General features: G+C 42.5%; 1 protein-coding gene across 1 annotated transcript in view; it reads right to left on the reverse strand.

Moving 5' to 3' along the window:
• LOC134843568 (intraflagellar transport protein 88 homolog) overlaps positions 1–22,369 on the reverse strand; it is a 519,299-nt gene that overhangs the window by 16,065 nt on the left and 480,865 nt on the right. The window contains exons 2-8 of the mRNA XM_063859692.1: positions 10,024–10,111; positions 9,508–9,627; positions 9,264–9,372; positions 5,928–6,074; positions 5,474–5,583; positions 4,373–4,709; positions 3,867–3,988 (exon numbers count right to left, since the gene is read on the reverse strand). Coding sequence (XP_063715762.1) covers positions 3,867–3,988; positions 4,373–4,709; positions 5,474–5,583; positions 5,928–6,074; positions 9,264–9,372; positions 9,508–9,627; positions 10,024–10,101 — 1,023 coding nt within the window. The 5' untranslated portion in view covers positions 10,102–10,111. The remainder of the gene's footprint in view (positions 1–3,866; positions 3,989–4,372; positions 4,710–5,473; positions 5,584–5,927; positions 6,075–9,263; positions 9,373–9,507; positions 9,628–10,023; positions 10,112–22,369) is intronic.

The following is a 22,369-nucleotide window of genomic DNA, read 5'->3' on the forward strand; positions in this document are numbered from 1 at the left end:
TGAAAAATCCTGTCTCTAGGACTTTAATCCCCGAAGCAATCACTCCTTTGGTGAGACTCTAGGTTGGGACTAGGGGATGGCAAACCCTTCGGACATTTCGTTGCATGTCGACAGTTCAAAAAAAATTGACAAAGTTTAGATGGTTCGAAATTTTAGTTCAGTTTTAATTTAAAATGATTGGCATCTGAAGAAAAAATAGATTACATCGATCAAAGTTACTGGTCACAATCAATATTCATTGCATAATTTATTTAAAGTCAACCAATTAATCTATTATTAGTAAGATTGTTCCAATATAAAGTTCAATTTTGGAGAAATCTAATCAAAGTCTAGACTATCGGCAAGGTCATTCTGTTCAAATCTGAACCGCACATACCAGCTTGCACGTTATTTCGTTTTGCTTTGCGAAAAATCTCGCAATTAAAGCTTTGATGTTTATCGACGCTATGGCTTCGATTTCCGTAGCTTCAAGTACGTTTCACTTTGATTCTAAATTGCTATTAGAAAGGGGTTAATTTGTGGTGCGGTTATCAAATTCTGGGGTTATATGAGAGGGGGTTAAGAAGCACTTCAAAGAAAATCATTTCATGCCCCTAAAACTCGTTTAATTTCAAGATTAATTTATGATTGGCTCTCTTTTGATAAAATATCACAATTTGCGAAAACTGGAACAAAAGGTAAACTTTTTAAACCACTGAGAAAAATGAATATTCTTCGAAAAATGAATATTTTGAAACTAGAAGTCAATCATTTTTTCTGTAATCTTTTTAACTTTCGCTGTTGTATAGTGGAGTTTGCCTTCATTTTAACAAATGAAATCAACTAAAAGTTAAAAGAATGCAAAATAAAATAAGTCCTATTCCCCCTTCACTATGGAACCAGAGAGATGCAGCAACATCCGGTTTGGCAAAAACAACAAATGCAGTGAGGGCTGGCATTATGGCAAAATCATATTTTAGTGGTCCACACCCTAGTATTTGGAAAGTAATAGCAAATTTGCAAAAAGACGCCTTCCTTCAAAAACTTAGTTTTTTTAACGCCTCGAGCGGAAACCAATTTACAAAAAAGAAAACCTACCGAATCCTAAACGAAAAAGTGCAGAATCTTAGGCAGGTTTACGAAGAGAAAACTGATTTGCATTTCTTTCACGCTATGGCGAACTTAAGCTATGGCTCTTTTTTGATAAATAAACACAATTTGAGAAAACTGGAACAAAAGGTAAATGTTTTAAACCACTGAGAAATATGAAAAATTGATTCTAATTTCGAAACTAGAAGTGAATCACGTTTTTCGCAACTTTTCAACTTTCGCTGTTAAATAGTGGAGTTTGCCTTCCTTTTAACACATGAAATCAACTAAAACGTAAGAGAATTCAAAATTTCAAAACTGACACTTTTATTTGCGATTAAGGTTGGAGAAAAAGTTGCATCGCACTATCACCAGGGTGACCACTTCGGGCGTGAAAAAATACAGACTAGTCTGAATACGCAGCGAAAACTAGTATTCCACAAAAAATTTATTTCGAATGATAGTTTAAATTACAACAAAAAAGAACAAAATGATTATTTCAAGATCACGTTTACAATCTTCGCTGAAATGTCATCTGATCGGGAATTAATTCCCCTTTGTTCGTTTTGGAGTCGCTCTTTCTTCTCCTTGATATTTTGAAGGACTTTTTCGGCTTCTGCCAATTCTTTTTCTGTTTCTGACAGTTCGCGCTTGAGGACTTTTGACGATCTCCGTTGGTAAATACCAATTTGCCGACGCAACTCGTTGCTTTTCACTTTCCATTTGTCTTCCTCTTTCATGCGCTGCTTCTCAGATTCCTTATAAAGATGGCTTGCTGCAGACATCTGATTCAGAAGAATTTGGGACGGAATGTATTTCTCAAAGGACTCTGTCGAAGAAATCAGAAACAAATCTTAGACTGTCGTAAAGATCAGCGCGAGTTCCTGGTTGAAAAACGCCCTTGCTAAATTTCATTTTCAAAAATCCGGCTTCGACAATCATGTTATGAGGAATAACTATTTTTATTGAATGCACGAGACGGCGAAGCGTGGGAGAGGTTGAAAGGAGAGACTGAGTAAACATGGCGCCAAGGGAAGCTTCAGTGATGTGTTCCAGACGAACACTAGCAAGCTCATCTAATGCTTTGACTCCGTTGCAATGCACGTACTTGCATAGGTTACCCAGAACTCTGATATACTTGTCGGAACTCTGCGTTTCATATATAATATAGCATCTGCGAACGATCGGAGAAAGAAGAAACGGCGAAAATCGGTCAAGAAGTCGATGGAGCTGTTGCTCATTGTACTGTGACCAGAGCAGTTGTATGGCTTTAAGATCATATTCGGATAGTTGATCCAGAGCAACTTGTACATGTTCGTATTCCGTGACATGTAGCGCGGATGATTTGTTAGGAAATCTTAGGGGCTTTCCGGTTTTAGTGTCATACAAATTTGAAACATAACCTGCTGGAGAAAGAACGAGAGAATGGCCAAGTCTGTTGAGTAGTTTCATGATTAGTTCCAACATTTTCCAAAGGCAACCGCGCCTTGGTTCGCCCACAACAAATTTAGGCAAAACGGGAATCTGGAAACATCACCGAATACAAAGAACGCTTTTGGGACACACAGTCACTGCTTCGAAACGAGCCACCATCCAAAGCAATTCGAACAACGTGGTAAAATGTGGCTCTCAACCGCCCTGAGTCGTCGTCAACAGCGGAGACCAGCGAGTTTTGAATAGAAGGCTGTCTAGGAAGCGCCGCTGCAGCATCGATATGGATTTTCTGCTTCTCATGTTGCCCCAACTGAATCGCACCATTGCGCACACTGATCAACTTCCCGTCTAACGAGCACTTTGCCTGTTCCAGCCGACCAGGCACAGCCGCAGCCCATCGGTATTTTTCTTCCATCTGCTGAGAGAAGACACATGGCATATCTGAAACATATTTAACATTGGTAGGAACCCTGATTAAAGCAGAATGTCAATGAAAACTTTGCCCAGCAATAAAATACAGACCAATGTAAAAAAACAGACTTTTTACAGACTTTACAGACCTGTCTGTAATTACAGACCAATTGGTCACCCTGACTATCACACTACGCTCAGGAAAACGCTTAAAACTTTTTCTGAAAAAAAGTCATGATCTATTCTTGAGTCTTCACTATTTCAATGACTCTTAAAAAAACAAAATACCGCCTATGGAATTTGACTTATCCGCTGCCATATCATCTTTCTCTCTTAAAAAACTAGCCACCGATAGTCGGATATATCACATACTACATAAAAAAGACATTGAAACTGAACAATAATTTGTTAAGCACTAATTTATGCCAAATAGGTTGGAAAAAAGTTAACTCGTTTCATAACAAGCATTGGCTTGCGTTAAAAAAAAAAATTCCGCCGTTTTTGGTCAGCTGGAAAGGATTCGAATCAAGCTCAAAACTATATAATGATAGCTGCTAATTTTGCTCGTGAAGCGACAATTTGTAATTTGCGACAATTCATAACATGTGATAATTGGTAACAGTAGATTGAGCGACAAGCAATTATCCTCGAGCGCTATTCCTCTCGTTCTAAATGCAAGCGCAGCGAAGCAGGCAATCGCTACCTGCCAATAGCTTTTTACGAGTTGTCGCTAGTCACGAATTTTCCCCTATTACTAATTGTCGCACAGCCAACGACTTTCTTAGTATGAAAACCTAAGCATATGTTTGAACCAATATGCTTAGGTTTTCATAAGAGAGAAAGTTTTTTAAGAGAGAAAGATGATATGGCAGCGGATAAGTCAAATTCCATAGGCGGTATTTTGTTTTTTTAAGAGTCTTGTAAAAGACTTGTAAAAGATGTTTAGGTCTTACATCGTGTTTGAAGTACTGGTCGTCTGGGGTGAGGTTGAGGTCTATTCGCAACATCCTCTCAAACGCACTCTTCATTCCTTGTCTGTCACCACACATGTAGCGACACATCAACAGGTTGTAAGCTACATGAAATACACGAAAAAGTGCAGTTAAATATAATCAAATGGAAAGCTGGCAAAAAAAATGAGAATGAACAAAATTCAAGATTTAATCCAAAAAAACGACACAATAAACAATAAGACTCAAATAAAGGAAAACTAACAAGTCAAAATTCGATTGAATAGATAAAAATGGGAAAAAAATAATGGTTTACCCACAAACAAGATTTGGAGCAGTCTCAAGTTTGCGTAAGACGAACAGGTATTTTACCCTTCCTCCACGAAAAAAAATCAATAAAACGAGACTGCAAACAGGGATATGTCAAGCTTTCATATTTGAGGGTGAGGTCGGTCGCAAAAAAAACTACACGTGAAATGATCGAGTCGAGTCCTATAACAGTAACCAACCTGCTCTGATATCGTAGCTGGTATCTTTGTTTGCAAATATCTGTTCCAACAGATCCGCCGCATCTTCATACTTCCTCTTCTTTATCAACACAATCGCCCTGTTCATATTTATTTTACACTTGATCAGCTTGTGCGTCTGCGGCGTGTTATCAATAGCCTTTTTGTACTCTTTGTCATTATAGACTCTGCTCTTAATTAGCATGTTTCCAATATTCACGTTGAATCTTTTAGTTATTGGATCCAAGAAGTTCTTGCTGTGAATTATCTCCTGGTACGCTTGCTTAGCAGCCTCGAATTTTTCAGTCTTCTGCAGCAGAATTGCTTTGTTGAGTTTCACCTAAATATACTGTTGAGCTCGAAAACTTTCAATCAAAAAATGGAAAATTATTTCTGATTTTCTCAAAATGTAATGAATGATCACCATTTTACGTCACAAGAACTCAACAAATAATTTCTGAGTAGATGAGGACTGCAGATTAGTGCAATTTTTCCAAATTCTGCTGTACCACCTTAGACTTGGCTTGCTGAAAATTTAGGATAATATGAAGGATTTTAACCAGGCGCGGATCTAGGGTGGGGGGGGGGGGGGGTGGGTTGATTTTCAAAAAACTTTTTAGGTCGACCAATTTGATTTTCTGAGCTCTCCCAAATCACTCTTAAGACCCTGTAATGACCAAACTTTCTGCTCCGCAAGCAACTTTTTCAAAAAACGGGCCAAAAAAGGCGTTTTGGACACTTAATGGAAAAATTCGACCAAAAAATAACGTTTTATCGGCGCGCGCTCCCCTTTCAAAGTTAGTATGTATATATTGACGTCGAAGGCGCCTTTAGAAAAATATAAAGGTCAGACATCCAAAAGTGGATATCTCAAAATAGTACAAAGAAGGGACTCTTTGGGTCGGCAGGGGGACGAATCCCTAACAGGGGGTCGTCCCCCCCCCCCTCCGTAAATCTGCTATTGATTTTAACAACTCTAGCGTCTTCGCGTGAATTCTATATCCTTCTTTATTTTAGTGCTCCTATTTTTTGAGAGCTAAATGAGTCCCAGTGGCATTGAATAAGTAGGCACCCTGTGACAGTGCCTGACTACTAAGCACTCACCGAGAACTGCAGGTCCACGTTCTGACTGCTTTCTGGTAAATTGGTTGTACGTTCTCTCTCCAACTTGTCAAACTCACGTGTTGCCATCTGCGCAGACTCTTGTGCCTTTTCTGTAAAAAAAAGTTCATGCTTAAAATCCCAGGAAAGTAAAAGAAAAAGCTCTAATAAACTTCAAAATTCGAATTACTAAAATTATCTCAAAAACGTTCTCACAGAGCGGAGAAAGAATCAGTTTATTTTAAATTCTTTTTCTTGCAAGCTAACTGTGGTCAAAAATTTGACTTGACAAATGCCTTCTTTGCTTTAGGGTAACGTGGGTCGTTTTTGTTTCAACAAAACAGAGCAGCGGTCATAAAATTTTCAGTGGAATTTGTATGCTTTGCAATATCTTTATAAATAAAAAATTTGACCTCGTAAATGGTGTTTCATTTTTCAATTTCAAGGTTAGACTCACGGAAGTCATCGGATGCTGCGAGGTAGCTCTGCTGTAGCCTCTCCATCACCTTCTTCTCCAGCATCTTCACCCTCTCTTCGGGGGTGTCATTGAACTCCGACAATTTCGGACCCTGATTGCCACTGCTTGTCATTTTCAAAGGGTTTTCTAATCAAAACAAAAATTTAAGGACTTATCAGAATCTGCAAATTTTTCTTAGTTATTTCGATCACTAACCCCTGCTATGACATTTACAACATCGCTTGCTAAAAATTAGGATGCATTAGGGATTTTAGCAGCCCGCGTCACTATTTGAACTCTAAACCCTCCTTCGTGTGTGATTTAGTTTTTCTTTGTGTTCCATGCAAAATCAAGTACCATAAAGGTATCAAAATGCGTCGACAGTTGCCGTTTTAAAAGTTTCCAAAACGTTTTCTGAGTGCCAAGAAAAACCGGTTTGAAATTATTGACTTTGTCTAATTTCAAGCAAAAATAGCAGGCGAGAGGCTTATTATACACAGAGGCGAAGCGGAGCTTCGCATCACATGCGATACCACAAAAACAGCATTGCAAGCTAGCAGACAGGAAAGGAAGGAAAGCAACTAAGTCCAAAGAAAACGGAAAAACTTTCTAAGAAATCGCAACAAAAAAAACTTCAAATATTGTATGATGTTCTATTTACGGTAAACACGTCCAGAAACACATTCAACGACCTGTAATGAAAATTCAAAAACAAATAATGAGCGAACATAAAATTGTTGCCATGAAAAACTTTGAACTATTAATTCTATTCTTGGATTATTAACGTTTTGTGCGACCCGGAGGAAAGCATACAAACTATGGTTCTCTCGAACGACCAAAAATTAGGTTAGTCTGCCGATTAAATATAAGTTAAAATCAGTTGGACCGAAAAAATTTTCAAATCAACAAAAAAAAGAAAATAAGCCAAGTCAAGGTAACTACAATCACAAATTGCAATAGTAAATGAAAACATAAAAATCAATTACAAGAAAAGCGGCATACAGTAAAAAATTCAAGGTGTGGCAACTGAGCCAACAAAACAGGCAGACAAATACTAAGCTGACAATTTTTTGAAACAGCATGCTTCGTTTGGAAAAAACAGGTCCTGGCCAGATTCGAACCCAGGATCTTTGCAGCGCAGGCGTACTCGTTACCTCCAGACTTACTATACAGGAGACGCTTGGAAATTTGAATTTATTGAAACAAGATACAAAGTGATCCGTTTAACAAGTTTTTAACCCAAAAAAAACCTCTATTTCGATTTGAAAACGCTTGCTAATCGCAAGCGTAAGAAAGAAAACCCGGGAAATTTTCATTCGAAACATAGTTTTACTCCTGGAAAATTTTTTCGAAGTATTTTTAGCGCCATTTTGTGAGTTTTTGTTTTTCTTGTCATTTTTTTTGAAAGAAACTGTTGGCCAATCTGGCTATTTAACTATGACTATCGAATATGCTGAATTTAAGGCTTTCGTTCAGATCTTTTCATCACACCAGACGGGATGGGAAAAATTACAGACCGAGACGCCATTTGACGAGAACGTTAGGCTCTTTAGGTGATAAGGCTAAGCGAAGCGCTTCTGAAGGTTGCGCGCGGATCCAGTCTCCAATGTGAGAATCCTACATCTAACATTCTTTTTTCAGCATGAGTGCACGTTTCTTCTAATTCGTGGATACTGTGCTCGTCAATCGGGTTGGATAATGGTTTCTGGCGAATGAGCACAGAAGTCGAACTGGGGGTTCATGTTCCCCTATTCTGCTGTTGAAAATGTCAAGAGCTCTTTCCATTTTCGGGACGTCCGATGCGGCACCCATTGAGAAGACGTGTGAGGCTATGAATGCAGGGCTGCAGCGAAGTTCCAGCGACCGCAGGCCAAATCTCCCGAATCGTATTGGCAGTTGTGCTTGTGTCCATGCTCGATCCGTTGTGTTTATCCAAATTGAAGAGGCTCGAAGAACCTGGCAGCTTTAATTTTTAGTTTAGTTCATGCGCATTTGCTCGTTAGCCGTCTGAGGATTTCGCCCGATGCGATTGGGCGGATGTCGTCCGTTTTCTCCAGTGCAGTCAAAAACGCTCCGGCGATGAACAAAACTGTCTGTCACAAAACTTTTCTTTGGATGGCAGGTTCTGCTTTTTCCCCGCTCTTTTGTTTGACGGTAGCACGCACTTGGGAAGCATCATCAGTTCTGTCCATGTGTCTTGGTCGTTCATAGAAATGACCTGAGCAAGGACATCATAGTTCTTTTCCGAAATTTTGACGAGCTCGTTTCAAGATGTGCTTCTATGTTGCCCGCTTTAAGGTCAAGACTTCATCTAAAGATGGCACTTCTGTTGAGCTGGTCGAGGTGGCTTGCCCTGTTTCGTGACTTATCGTGGAACTGCAGTTCCGAATGTGACTCGCGGTGTACGCATGATACAAGTTTGCGGCACGCACATATAAACCTGCGCTGTCACGACAACCATGCTTCGGGTACTTCACCAGGTAATATGCTTCTGCTGTATTTTTCCAGGTGTGTCAATTTGCGTGTTGGAGCGATGACTGTTTTGCATGATGATTTCGAGCACTTGATGCTACTGCATGATTCGTCCATGCATCCAGTAAATTCTTTCGCTGGGTTCGGCACGGCATCATATAGCGATAGATAAAACAGAGCTGATGGGTGCAGTTAGTCCTGCCGGACAGCGTCGGGTGTTTAAATATAGCTGGCTGGTTATCTGTTTCGATTTCGCGTGCATTGAGGAATTCAATCATTTGGGTCATCCCGCTGGTGCTGCTTTCAGAAAATTCTGATACTGCTGAGCAGGTGTTGCACGTGAAATCCGGGGTCCTCAAATGGCTGTTGCGCAGACTACTGCGTTTCAGGTGGATCAACCCACAGATACCGCACCACACTGCGAATTGTCTCCCGCGAAACCGCGCTGCACGCTGGCAGCAGTGTGTCTGGTTAGTTGGCGCTTCATCTGGTGAACTTGGGTTCCTACTTGGTGGTTAATCGTGATTGTCCTTCCAGCTTCTGGCGCGACCGTCCAAAAGATAGCGCGGAGGGTGGATATTAACTGGAAGTCTCCAAAAATGGACCAAAAAGTACTCCAAAAATGGTCCCAAAATGCCCCTCCTAATCAGTTAAGATTTTTGAAGGCACAAATTTAGGTCTAATTACAAGGTTGCATGAGAGCAAGATAAATGTTCAGACAACCGGATCTCTAAAATCTCTTCGTCTTAATCAAGGGCTACTTCTAATCCGGCTCGTCGATTCATTCAACATGAAACTATTTACTAAGTTTATCACAACAATTAGGCAAAAAGTTGCTCTATTAAAATGGTACAGGTAACTTACCTTTAGCCGATGAAAATCCAGCAGCTCTCACAGCAGTCATCGGTCTTGCAGCTGCTTCCGCGGCAGCCTGTGCAGTCGACATTCGCCCAAATGATGTTGGGGGCACCGCCTAAAACAAATCCGTGTCATTAGCAATAAATTCATCAATTCATAACTAGAGGTGAATTATGATTATAACACTACAGTTTCATGAAATTGCCTATCTGATATATTTCATCAAAAAGAAGTCTAATGATACTCTCACCCCGAAATTGTTTGATCCACCAGGCAAAGATGGCGGTTTTCCTGCTCGTGAAGCAGCAACTCTACCGTGACTAGACTTTCCATAGCTCGTTTTAACTGCTTCCCTCAGCTGCTGTCCCACCTTGAAAGCATAATTATTAAAAACCCTTGTATTTCCGTTCTTTCGATCAAAACGCGGGTCTTTTCGGTACAAAATTGGACTGATTTTACTCAGGAATGCAGAAACTTATATCACGAGCTCTAAACCGAGCCCAAAAAAGTCAAAAATGCAAAATAAACAATTAAAAACTGCACTTTGGCATTCCTTTTATGAAATTTATCTGCAGAAAACTGCAAAAAAAAATAAAGAAAAGGCTAGTTAGAGGCTAAACCAAGCAGAAATGCTTCGTTTTGTCCAGTCTTATATTAATATCTTGCCTTTCCGAGTGGAATTAATCCAATTTTGTTCCGAGATTTTCATTTTTCTTCATTTAGGGGGGTACAACAGTAAAGACCCAAAACGCTGACTATTGCTTACCTGCTCATTTGTGTCAAAATCATAGAGATCGAAATCATTCTCATCATCATCCATGAACTTCACCTGTTCTCGCGCCATTTTTACCTCTGAAAAAATCAGATTGCGTATAAGGTTTGGAACAATTTTGAAAGTTTCTTAAGCAGAATGTTTTAAGCCACTCGAAGCATTTAAAAGAAAACCACACGGTCAACAGTTGAAATTTTATCAAGAAACACCAATCATGGACAGTTTATAAGAGTTGACATGGTACCGGTACTAGTACATGTACTAGTACGGTATTGTACCAAAGTTGGGAGGTACTAATTGTTGTGACAAATTGATTAAATAGTTTCATATGTATATGAGCGAGGACTGAACCTGACTCTCCCAACTCACAACATGCCTGCAGCCGGAAAGAAAAACCAGAAGAATACGAGGACTAAATCAACGACCGACATCAGAGCAGACGAAGAAGAATGTCTCAAATGCAGCAGAACCGATGGGGATGACTGGATCGAGTGCGACCGGTGCTCAAAGTGGACACATGCAGACTGCGCGAAAATTCCCAGGGAAGTCTTCAAGTATATTTCAACATCAGATAATATTGTGTACATGTGTGATATTTGCTTGAGCAGATCAATTGATAAACCCGCCATTGCCTGGGAGGAGACCGATAAGAGACTCAAACTCATTGAACAAAAACTTGAACGCTTAGTCCAAGTAGTGGACAAGCCAGCCCCCCTCCCCCCCCCCCCCCAAGTGTTCTCAGTGGTTCCGATACCCGTCCCCAGAAACCTCAACCACCAGATCCCAGTTGCTTCAACGGCATACGGATACAGAATTTAAAAGAACCGGATCACGAACTCTCATCTGACAACATGGAGTCTGATATGGCCAAGGTATGTGACATTCGACCAGAATGGCCAAAATGCAATTTATGCAGGATTCGAATTTTGAGCAGTAAGCCTTCCGAGTTGATGATTTCGAAGGATTAGCGACGTTATTGGAACGTTTAGCCAAACGGTGAGGGCTAGAATATTCTAGTATTTTAAATTTTCAAAAATTCGAATGATGACGTCACGTTTCTGAGAAATGCTGAAACGGCCATTTTAACAAAAAAGCGAGCAAAAAACAGAACAACTTTTATCTGCGATTGCGAACAGTACGAAAATCGAGATTGGAAAACGACAACGAACTACAGAATAGCAGAGAACGCTCCGAGTTGCAACTATTGTGCTGCTACAATAGTTGCAAGGCCGTTGCCAACAACGGTGAAGGGTGAGAACCAGCCTTCCGGATTAGCAAGAAATCAAGAGTAAGGAGCTTGATTCGGCGGATTCAAGAATCCGGAAGGGTCTCGGGACGGAAACTTTTATTAACTCACATAAACTTTTAGCATCCTGTCATGTCCTGACTTGAATTTAACTGATATTTTGATTAGTTTTGACAAGGATGAGGTGCTAGGAGTTGGGGGAAAGGGTTGATCCATCTTCGATGGAGATGATGATTTTTATCTACTGAACAAAAACAATAGTAATATGATAAGTAGTAGCCCTGTTTTTAGGAGTGACCTCGTGGTCTGGGGATACAGAGACCCAGCCATGAGCTCACTAATTTCGCATGTAATTCAGTTAATTTGAGCGTTCTGGTCGAAGCCGGAGAACAGTAACGTTTTTGTCAGCCTGATGTAAGAAAGACCACCGAAAAGTACTGGCTTGGTAGAGACGGTGAAAAACATGCAAAGCTCTGTTTAGACGCTAGCCAGTCGTCTTAAGACTTAGTTTTGTTATCCGTCGATATGTATCTTCCGGGCGAATGTTACATGTATGTTTTTATGGCGCTCCTGGGTGTTATTCTTTCATAACATCATGACCGGCGGAACCGTTAACGAGCACTCCGCGCCGAGCGGATGCTCACATTAACGCCCTTAATAGGCCTAAACTGCCGGGGCGGAAGGGTAGTTCGGAACGCGGAAGCCTTCCGGATTACCGTGAATAGTTTTTTAACCTAGTTAAGACCGAAAATTCACGAACCAGGAAGGGTGGGGGGAATCATGAACCCCTCATCCCCTGAGTGGTTTGTGACCAAAAACACTTAAAGATATCAGCAAAACCAAACAAAAAGTAGTATAGTACCCAAGAAAAACAAAAAACATAAAAAATAACCGAAAAAACCAAAAACAGTAAAAAAGTAAAAAATCAGTAGAAATCATCCCCCCAGACAAGATGTGATTCAACCCCCCCGTTTGTTGTTGATAGATATATTGTTGTTACAGGCATTTATATCAGTCAGGATCGTTACGATCAATTTTGTAGCCCGTTTGTGAGGCTTGTACTGTAGGGTTATTTGAGCATTTAAGCACGTTAATGATAAATTGCGCTCAATCCGGAAGGGTCAGCTGATTCGCGCTCAATTCGGAAGGGTCTTGGGTGAAGACCGATCCGGCAAGCAGTTCAAGGAGCAACAAGAAGGGGCTCAACGACAACAACAATCGACTGTTGGGTATCGTTAACAAGTTTTGTATCCCTTTTGGTACAAAAAGTAAGATAGTAATCTGTGGGGGGCTCGACAGTGCTGCACTGTAGTGACCCTTCACCGAACTGCGAATATCCGAGTTAAGCACCTTAATTCGGATAATAAACAAACCCGGAGGGGTATAGTATTACTAATATTATTATTCATATAGCCTATATTAATAGTCACATATCGTTTTTCAGTGAAAAACAACGAAAACAGACCGGTTTTTAGGGTCAAAATAGCGATATTTTGATCCCCCCACAAGTCGCGATTTTTGAGATATCGATATTTTTTGAAACGGAAAAAAGCGCTAAGTTAGTGTGTTACATCGTAACTGCACTACTGTAATAAGTAGAACCGGTTAACTTTAGTTCGGAAGTGGTTGGAACTAGTTTGGTACCAAAAACCAAATTTTCCCAATTTTTGATAGTAAGAAACACTAAAAATTTAGAAAATTTTTTGAAATTTTTGAGGTAGGACAGTAAAAATAGTTGTTCGGACAACGTCCACTAGTGAATCTACAAGTCTTAAAATCCGCTACCCGAAAGCCTTCCGGGTTGCAGAGAAATCGAACATAACGTGTTTGATTTGGTGGATTCATCAATCCGGAGGGGTCCAGGTAGCATAGTTTTTCGCAAAATTTTTCTACAATAGCGTTTTAGATTGGGTCTTTTGCATTGAACTAGAAGAGTATAGGCCTTCTGAGCTCGGATCAATAATTTTTAGGTCGAAAGGACCAGATTTGCGGAAAAAGTTAGGCGGAACCTATAAGAGAGAAAATTTTTTGAGTTCGGAAAAAAGACGTTTTGGTTAATAACTTTGGAACTACTGATCATATCGAGTTGATCTTGGTACCAATAGATCAGAAATTAGCTGAGCTTACTAATAGGATCAGAAATTTTTCGGAAAAGCGAGCGAGAAAATTTTTTGAGATTGTTTTTAGCAAATTACACAAATCCGGAGGGGTACACCCTTCACGTTTTATAAATTTTTCTGAAAAACCCTTATACCCCTACCAAAAGTTGATAGCGATTGAACTAAGTAACTTAGGACAGTTCTAGACAAAAAGGGAAGGCTGAAGGCACAAGACAACCATAATAGAGTCGAAGTTAGGCAAGTGATAAGACCCTTCACCGTTAGCGTGAATTGTCAAATAAAAGGCTTAACTTCAATCCGGAAGGGTCTAGGAAGGTAGTACATACCCTTCCCAGTTAATTGAAAGAGCATAATTGCATCGGAGAACGTATCCGGAGGGGTATAGGTTGAAAAAAGGAAATCTCCGAAAAGCCACTTTTACAAAACCGGAGGGCTCCTAATCCGGAGGGGTCAAAGATTTTTCAAGTTAGGAGGGGTCCGAATCCGGAGGGGTCTTATAGTTGCTAATTCGGAGGGGTCCAAATCCGGAGGGGTCTTCTATTAACCAACTCAGAGGGGTCCAAATCCGGAGGGGTCTAGATTCTATCAATCCGGAAGGGTCCTATTTGTGCCAATCCGGAGGGGTATTATTTTATTAAGGACTTAGGTAGACGAAAGAAAGACTAAAAAGTGAGAGGTATTAGGTTATTAACACACAGGCTAGGTATCAGTGACTGCACTGGTAACTTGCCTTTCAATAAGAACCAGACTAATACAAAACAGGTCCGAACTCGGATATTCGCGACACTAAGTCTAAATTAAAAAGAGCGTGATTCATTGGTGTGGATTGAAACATAATACGTTTTTGGGAAAAGTGACTGCCCTGAGGATTTTAGTAGGTGTAGCTCGGGCAGTCCGAAGGCAGATAGGTAACACAGTACTCGGTGGGTGCAATAGACGCCCACTTGAGAAAATTACTGCCTTCAAAGTTTTGTCTGTTTGGTGCGGCACCGAGCAGGGAAAGCTTTTTCTTTAAAAGACAGGTTCGACTATTGTACTGCGACCGACTAAGAGTACAAGACACATACGTTTTTTTTATATATACATTCATATTGTGTCAAAATAAATTATTTGTTTTTGATTTTAAATCAACGTAAACTGTGCTTGATTGGGTAGTGAGTACACTATCTTTTAAATTGACTGATAACATCATATTGTGCTAGTTTCAAAATCTTTGGACCGATAATCGGTTAGTGTGAATAAATTTTATACAAACTGTACTCTGACAACATACAGGGATTCGTGGTCACTATTTAATAGAATCTGGTGAAATTTATTGTGTTGTGTCATTATTATTGTTAATAAAACTATAAGGTCTCTAGCAATTGAGTCAAGAGTAGGCATAGGAAAGTGACAAATAAAGAATGAGTTTAGACAAGTCAAGGATACCAAAACGAGGTAATAGCTCTAGGAAATTCATACCTGAAAAGCAAAGAAAAACGATGACCGATCCTTTTGTGGATTGGATCAAGCGAACCCGGTCCGATAAAGAGGGGACGGTTTCAGGCAGAATGGTTGAAACGAGAAGTCAAAAGACCTCAGAAGAGCGAAGAGAACTGTTAGAAGTGGAGGTCAATACGGACCATACCATGAACGACAACCAGGGAGTAAATGGACTGGAAGGGAGAGGCAGAAGGCTGGCGAGTGAATCTACTCCGGTAGAACAAGGCCATGATTTTGCCACTTCCACCGGGACGTTGGATCGAGAGGAGATGTCGGAACTGTCCGACATCTCAACTGAAGTAACGGCAACTAGAAGATCTCCGACAGACAACACTATGATGGCAAGCGGAACTGGAAAACAAACAACCTCATCATCGTTCTCAGAAAGAATGAAGAACACCTTCGGAAACATCTTTCCATTCAGCATGGGAGGAGGAGCAGGAAACGATGGGGAGTCCCAGGAGGAAGAGGATGAAGAGGAGCAAGGGGACTTTGGATCTCAAGTCAGTCTCAATAGTTCGATCCAGGAGAGTGAGGCACACGTCGGAAGAGAGACTGGAACCATGGATAAATTTGGTGTAGTGACAACGATAAGCAAAGAGGCAAACACAGGACTTCACGATTAGGACAAGTTCGGAGCCACAACCTGAAGAGAGTAGAACCAGAGGGCTTGGCAACGCGTTAGCGGATCCTGAAATAAATCATGATAAAACGTCAAGACAGAGAGTCAAGGCCGGATCTCTACCAGCACGAAGCTACCTGGGACCGACAGAGTTACACCACCACTAGTGACGCCACTCATGGATAACGGGGCAGCACTAGAGGAAGCCTTAAACAACATAGTGGGCAGTTTAGGAGAACAAAATGAACAGATGTCGATAAGAATGAGTGAACTAGAAAGAGCAGTTCACATTGAAAGAGAAAGTCTGCGGGAAGAAATAAACCGCAACAGACAAGAAGTTGGCAGAAGCGAAAAACGCTTGAAAGAAAGAACGGACGAACATATGACGAGGAACTTGTCGCGAATGACAAGGGAGGCGGAACAGAGGGAGTTACGCTTAAGAGCCGACAGGGAGAAGTTAAGAATTCAGCAAGAGCAGTCTCTTGGGTCTCTTGACACAAAGATAGACGCGATGATGGAGAGGCGAACGCAGGCTATCATGGATTAGTTGGACGGGCTACTAAGCAGCAAGAGTGGACCAAAAGAAGGAGAGCCGAACTCGGGAGGTCCCAGCAGGGAACCGAGGGTGAACTTCAATGAACATCAAAGGAGGAAGACAAATGGATCCACTAGAGGCAGGGGCAGTTCATCAGGCTATGCCACAAGGGGTAATACAGCATGGGGCCCGAACAGTAGAGCAAGTTCAACGGGGAACAGACAAACCTCGAACGAACGACCAACGCAAAGCACACATGCGACCGGGAGAAGCGATTCTGGCAACATGGGGCATACAAGCCCGAAGAGGAGTCACATGGGCCAAGCGGGAAACGCTCATGGTGATTCGGATTGCAGGGATGCACCGCACACAGAGCCTTCGACAAGGTGTGAGGACACTCAGGCGGGACACTCAAGGGATGCTACGGCAATGGCCACAGCATTTGAACCCCTGAACAGGTCTTTGGAGACATTCCTGACGCGGTTATCTAGAACCAATGAACGCAGTGAAAAGTCCAGAAGAGTCTTTAAGAAGCCAAGATGCTACAAGGACGAATCTGATGGCTGTATTGATACCTGGATAGAGGTAATGAAGCTGCATTTCGAGGAAGAGGACTTGTCGGAGAGACAGGAATGCAGCGCGCTCACCAGCAACTTAGAAGGGACAGCCCTGAACTGTGTCATGGCTAAGAAACAGTATCAACGTGACACTGCTGAGAAAATCTTCGAAATCTTGTTAAACCGTTTCGGATCAGGGGTGCAGGGGCACCAGGCGATGATGCGCTTCGAGAAACGGAGGCAACGAGAAGATGAAACAATAGACAAGTTTCTCGATGATTTGGAAATGCTGAGAAGACGCAGCCAACCGGATGAGTCAAACCGAAGGATGAACCTGGCCGTAGCCTCAAAATTCATCGATGGTGTGAAAAATGATGAACTTCGTACGATGCTAGCAACGCATTACACACCACTATCAACTAATGCGCCAACACCGGAGGAGTTGAGGCTCAAATCAAAAGAGTATCTTTTGTTGAAACCTCCTTCGAGATCTGGATATTACAAGAACAATTATGGCAATTTTAACAACGGACCAGCTAACCAAGGGAACAATTGGTACAAACCGAGGGATGATATGGACAAGAGACGTTCTTGTGCTAATTGCAGTTCAACAGACCATCATGTGTCAGCATGCCCAGCTTACAAACAAGGCATGAAAGCAATAGGCTTTAGCCTCGAGGACGAAGATGCGTCAGAGTTGGATCATGAGGATTTCATGAGAGGAGTAATTGCGAAATTTGGCCCGAGGTGTTTCTTTTGTAACTTGGAAGGGCATTTTAAATCAGATTGTCCGCAATTCTGGGATGCAGTGGCAGACATCAAGCATCCAAGGCATGAAGAAGCTTTGTCAGGAGTGAAAGCAAGCAAGGCTCGACTTTTGGGCGAAGCAGAGGCACGCAGGAAGGACAAACCTCAAGAGCTGGCGGCAAAGAAAATGCAAGCAGTAACAGAAGAAGCACGTGAACCGGAACCAGCAACTGCGGCCGATGACTTCAAGATCGATTATAAGGCAGCCGCAAAGGATGCTTTAAATAGAGTACAGCAGGAATTGGTGACGAAAGAGATCGAACAAAAAGTGAAACTTGAACTGGAAAATGAAAAGCTTCAGGAGCAACTGAATACCTTCGAGGCAACGGAGTTCGAAGAGACGAAAACACCAAGCAGTTTAGATATGAAACTTAAAGTGATCTCCGGTAAGAGGTTCGGCATGGCGCCGCAGGGAAAGAAGATACAGTCGATAATCTCAGTGGCTGGACACCAGGTAATAAGAAATTTGAGTGAACCATCAGAGTTCACTTTAATGCATTTGGACACATATGCAGATTATCTGAGGCAGGTGGAGCCACGCACTGAGTCGAGAGCTGTGCGAGCACTACTAACGACGGGTGGCCCTCGCATGAAGAAACTTCATGGACGCTACTTGGAGGTCTATGGGCCGTATCAAATAATGCTGAACGTGGATGGAATCAGCATCTACACCAGGACTTACATAACAACAGATGATGACCAAATGGGGCAGATCTATTTGGGTGAAGAGGAACTCAAAGTCCGCAGGATAGGCCATGACGCCATGATGGAACAAGACGCGGTACATATTGGATATGAAGCAGATGTGACAGCACACCTGCTTGACACCAACGGAACAAAAATCGGAGTCACAGGGCTTCTGGACACAGGCGCGGTGGTGAGTGTGATGCCGATAAAAACCTGGGAGAGAATGGGCTTCACGCGGGAAGATTTGATTCCTACGAATCTCCGACTAGCCGCTGCAAATCGAGGAGCTATCTACGTAGCCGGAAGAACACCGGTGACGGTCCTTCACATGGGAGGACGGAACCTTTGGATGAGCTTCCTGGTGGTAGAGAATCTGGACGACGCCGACCAATTCATCTTGGGCAGAGATTTTGTCAGGAATTTTGACGTGATGATTGACTTGAACAACGGTCTAATACGGATTAGAAACCCGGACCGAAAGTATGTTAAGAGACCAATTAATAGGATAATAACAGATGAAAATAAGGTACCAGTTTTTTTGGATAGAAAAGTAAAGTTACAACCAGGACAAGCTGTAGTAGCGATTTTTAGAATGAGAAATTTAAATTCGTTAAGTGATAGTAAACAGGTTTGCTTAGTACCGAATCCAAATAATCAGAGTTCGGTGATTTTAGGCCGGAGCTTCTCGGTAACGCGAAACGGACTGTGTGTCAGTGTGTTGTTGAACACACTGGACACCACGGTTTCAATCCAGCGTGGAAAGAAGCTTGGTTACGCATTGCCGATGAGGACCGACTATGAAGAGACACAAAACTTGAAGAAATATAGTGTGAAAGACTGTCCTTATCATGCAAATAAAGATAAAATCTTAAAGAGAATTAATGAATTAAGATCTATTCGTAAATTGTTTTCAATGAAATCCGAAACGGACGACGGCTTATCAAGCTGCTCGAATTTTCCGGAACGCCCCTCGTCATATGAACTAGGTTCTGACAAACCGGTTTTGCCAGAAATAGAACATTTAAAAGGAAAAATAGGTGAGGGAGATTTTGAAAAATTGCGGGACCTCCTAGATCGGAACGCCGAAGTATTTTCAAAACATAAGGCGGACATCGGTTGCTGTAATTTCGTCGAACACGAAATCGAACTAGAAGAGGGCGCCGTTCCCCATAGGGAAGGCGCAAGGCGAATGACGCCACATAAATCGGAAGCGTGCCGAGCGGAAATAGAAATGTTGCTTGAATACGACATGATAGAACCCTCGAAATCACCATGGGCTTGCGGAGTAGTAATGGCGAAAAAGAAAGGGGGGCAGCTTAGATTTTGTTGCGACTTTCGTTACTTGAACGCGGTAACGATTAAAGATGCGTACCCGATACCGCGAATAGACGAGAGCCTATCCAAACTTGGTGATGCAAAGTTCTTCACCACATTGGACTTGGGTTCTGCCTTCTGGCAGGTTCCTCTGCGAAAGAAGGACAGGGAGAAAACCGGATTCGCGTGCGAATTGGGGTTGTACCAGTGGAAGAGGATGCCCTTCGGCTTGTGCAATGCAACAGCAACCTTTCAAAGGCTGATGGCTCAGGCTTTGACAGGAGTGACCAAAAAGTACGGGAATCTCTTGATGTGCTACGTGGATGACGTAGTCATAGCGACACCAACCCTGGAGGATCACATTGATCGACTCGATGAGGTCTTCGGATGTATGAAAAGAGCAGGCTTGAAATGCAAACCATCGAAATGTGAAATCCTTAGGGATTCGATCAAGTACCTGGGAAGAATGGTGGACCGGCATGGTGAGAGGCCAGATCCAGAAGCAGTAGAGGCTGTGCTGACATGGAAAGCTCCTAGAACGGACACACAGCTCATGAGCTTCCTAGGGTTTGCCAATTACTACCGAGAATTCATAAAAGGATACGCGGACAAGGTGTACCCGATGCAGAAGCTGATGCGCAACAAAGGGAAAAAGTTCGAATGGAACGATGAGGCACAAGTTGCTTTCGAGAACATAAAGCGGGAACTGTGCGAAGCGCCAGTGCTGGGCATGCCTACAGAAAAGGGCATGTATGTTCTTGACACAGACGCATCGGTGGTGGCCATCTCAGGAATATTGCATCAAGAGCAAGAATGGAACGGAAGAACAGTCCTCCGTCCCATTGCATACGGCAGCAAGGTCTTGAGTGACACAGAGATGAAATATGGCGCACCGAAAGCAGAAATGTTTGCAGTAGTCACCTTCGTGGAAAAGTACCGTGCATACTTGGGGAGCGCTCCCTTCAAGTTACGCGTGGACAACAGAGCGTTATCCTGGTTGAAGACCTACTCGATGGATCAGAGTTATATTGGTAGATGGATAGTCAGATTGGGTGGCTACCATATGATAATCGAACATAGGATGCGTGATAAACATCAGAATGCTGACAGTCTCAGCAAGAAAACTGAGTTCTATGAAAGATTGGAGCAGAAGCAGGCCAATCAGGCGGAAGTAAAGGAGGGATTCTCGTTTCTGGACAAAGAAACTTATGAAGCGCTTCCCTTAACGAGATGGTTGGATAAGTCTGGACATCCAATTCCGGGGCATCCTGAGTTACCTGTAGAGAAAGCAGCCGAGATAAAGATCCTGTCAAGGGAGGACCCGGTCCCCTTGGATTTGTTGCTGCGCTCGAACCTGGTACAGCAAGAACTCTCTCGCATGAATATAAACAGCCTCTCATTATTGGATAAAACGGTGCAAGTCACACCACAAGTGATGCGGATACTGGGTGGATTGTTAGAAAGAGAAGTGACCAGAGATGACCCCGAGTGGACAGCAGCAGTGGCATCGCTAACAGTCAGTGAGAAAGTGAAGATCATGCCGTCCAGACAACAGCACGAAGAGAACAAGAGGGATTGTAGGACAATAGTTCAGCAACTAGTATCCTCAATACCCCAAGAGATTTTAACCAGTACTTCTTACGGACAGAAAGGACGGGAGAGCGGCAAGCAAAAGAAAACTGTCACCTTTGTAGACCGGGATAAAGAGGGTGGAGTTGTAAAACAAAATCTGCTGCAAGACTATTTGTCCGGGGAGAAAGATAAGGAGAAAAACCAGCGATCACAAGATCAACACCCGGGACAAGGAAATTTGTCCGGGGAGTCCGAGATAGACGAGAAAATTCCTGATGAGAAACAGGACCTAGAGAACAAAGTTTTGTCCGGGGAGTTCAGATGGATGCGAAGGAAATACGGACATGATCTGGAGGAGCGTGCAGTCTCCAGCACAACACCTTCGACGGATGATAAGTCAGAAAGCTCGAGAATGAACACCTATTCAGACAGGGATTCGACCTCGGGATCAGAACTGTCAGAACTGGCGATACACACGCTACTAGTGGAAACTCGGGCGAGAAACCTGGACAGAGAGGTGTACCAGGATCCTGACAGTGATCGCTACCTAATACCAAGCGAAAGAGTCTTTGACAACGCAGCGGATGACTTAGAAACGATAGCGGTATCGAAACGTTCGATAAGCCTGTTGCCGCAGAAAGAGGTAGTCAGGACTGATCTTCAGCCGTTTCAACAAGAAACACAACCGTTGGCGAAGATTTGGTGCGTTAAGATGGAAGAAGACACACATCAGCCCAACGAGCTGAACAGTCAGATGAGAGTCATGAAGACGTACTTGAAGGCGAGATACAGACTCTCGGACCTTCTAAGGGCGCAGAGAAATGATCGCATGACAAGCAACCTAAAAAGGTGGATAGAAAACGGTGCACCTGACAAAGGTGATCTGGAAGAAGACAGCTATAGGATCCTGAGACAATACTTCATGCAGAAGGAGGGGAGATTATATCTGAACAAGGACGGGATCGTGGCTTGCAGGAGAAGAGAAGAAGACAAGGTCTTATACAAATATAACGCGATAGTGTTGCCGCAACTCTATCAGACAGAACTATTATTCAGGTCGCATGATCAGATGGGCCATCAAGGGATCGACAAAGTGTATCAGAGGATCCTGAAGCGCTTTGAGTGGCCTGGGATGAAAAAGGCATGCGAGAAATGGGTGACAGCATGTCTGTCATGCCAACAGGTCAAGGATCCTAGGAAGTTGCGATTTCCTTTACAATCAATTGAGTCGTCTGAATTCAACGAGGTGGTACAGATAGATCACCAGAAGATATGCATGACAGACAGCGGTTACAACCAAGTCTTGGTCATGATAGATCACTTCACGAAGTATGCAGAGGCCGTGCCCTGCATAACTGCCTCGGCGGAAGAGACATGCGACCACCTGATCAATACGTG

Source organism: Symsagittifera roscoffensis, chromosome 4 (genome assembly GCF_963678635.1).
Source record: "Symsagittifera roscoffensis chromosome 4, txSymRosc1.1, whole genome shotgun sequence".
Lineage (NCBI taxonomy): Eukaryota > Metazoa > Xenacoelomorpha > Acoela > Convolutidae > Symsagittifera > Symsagittifera roscoffensis.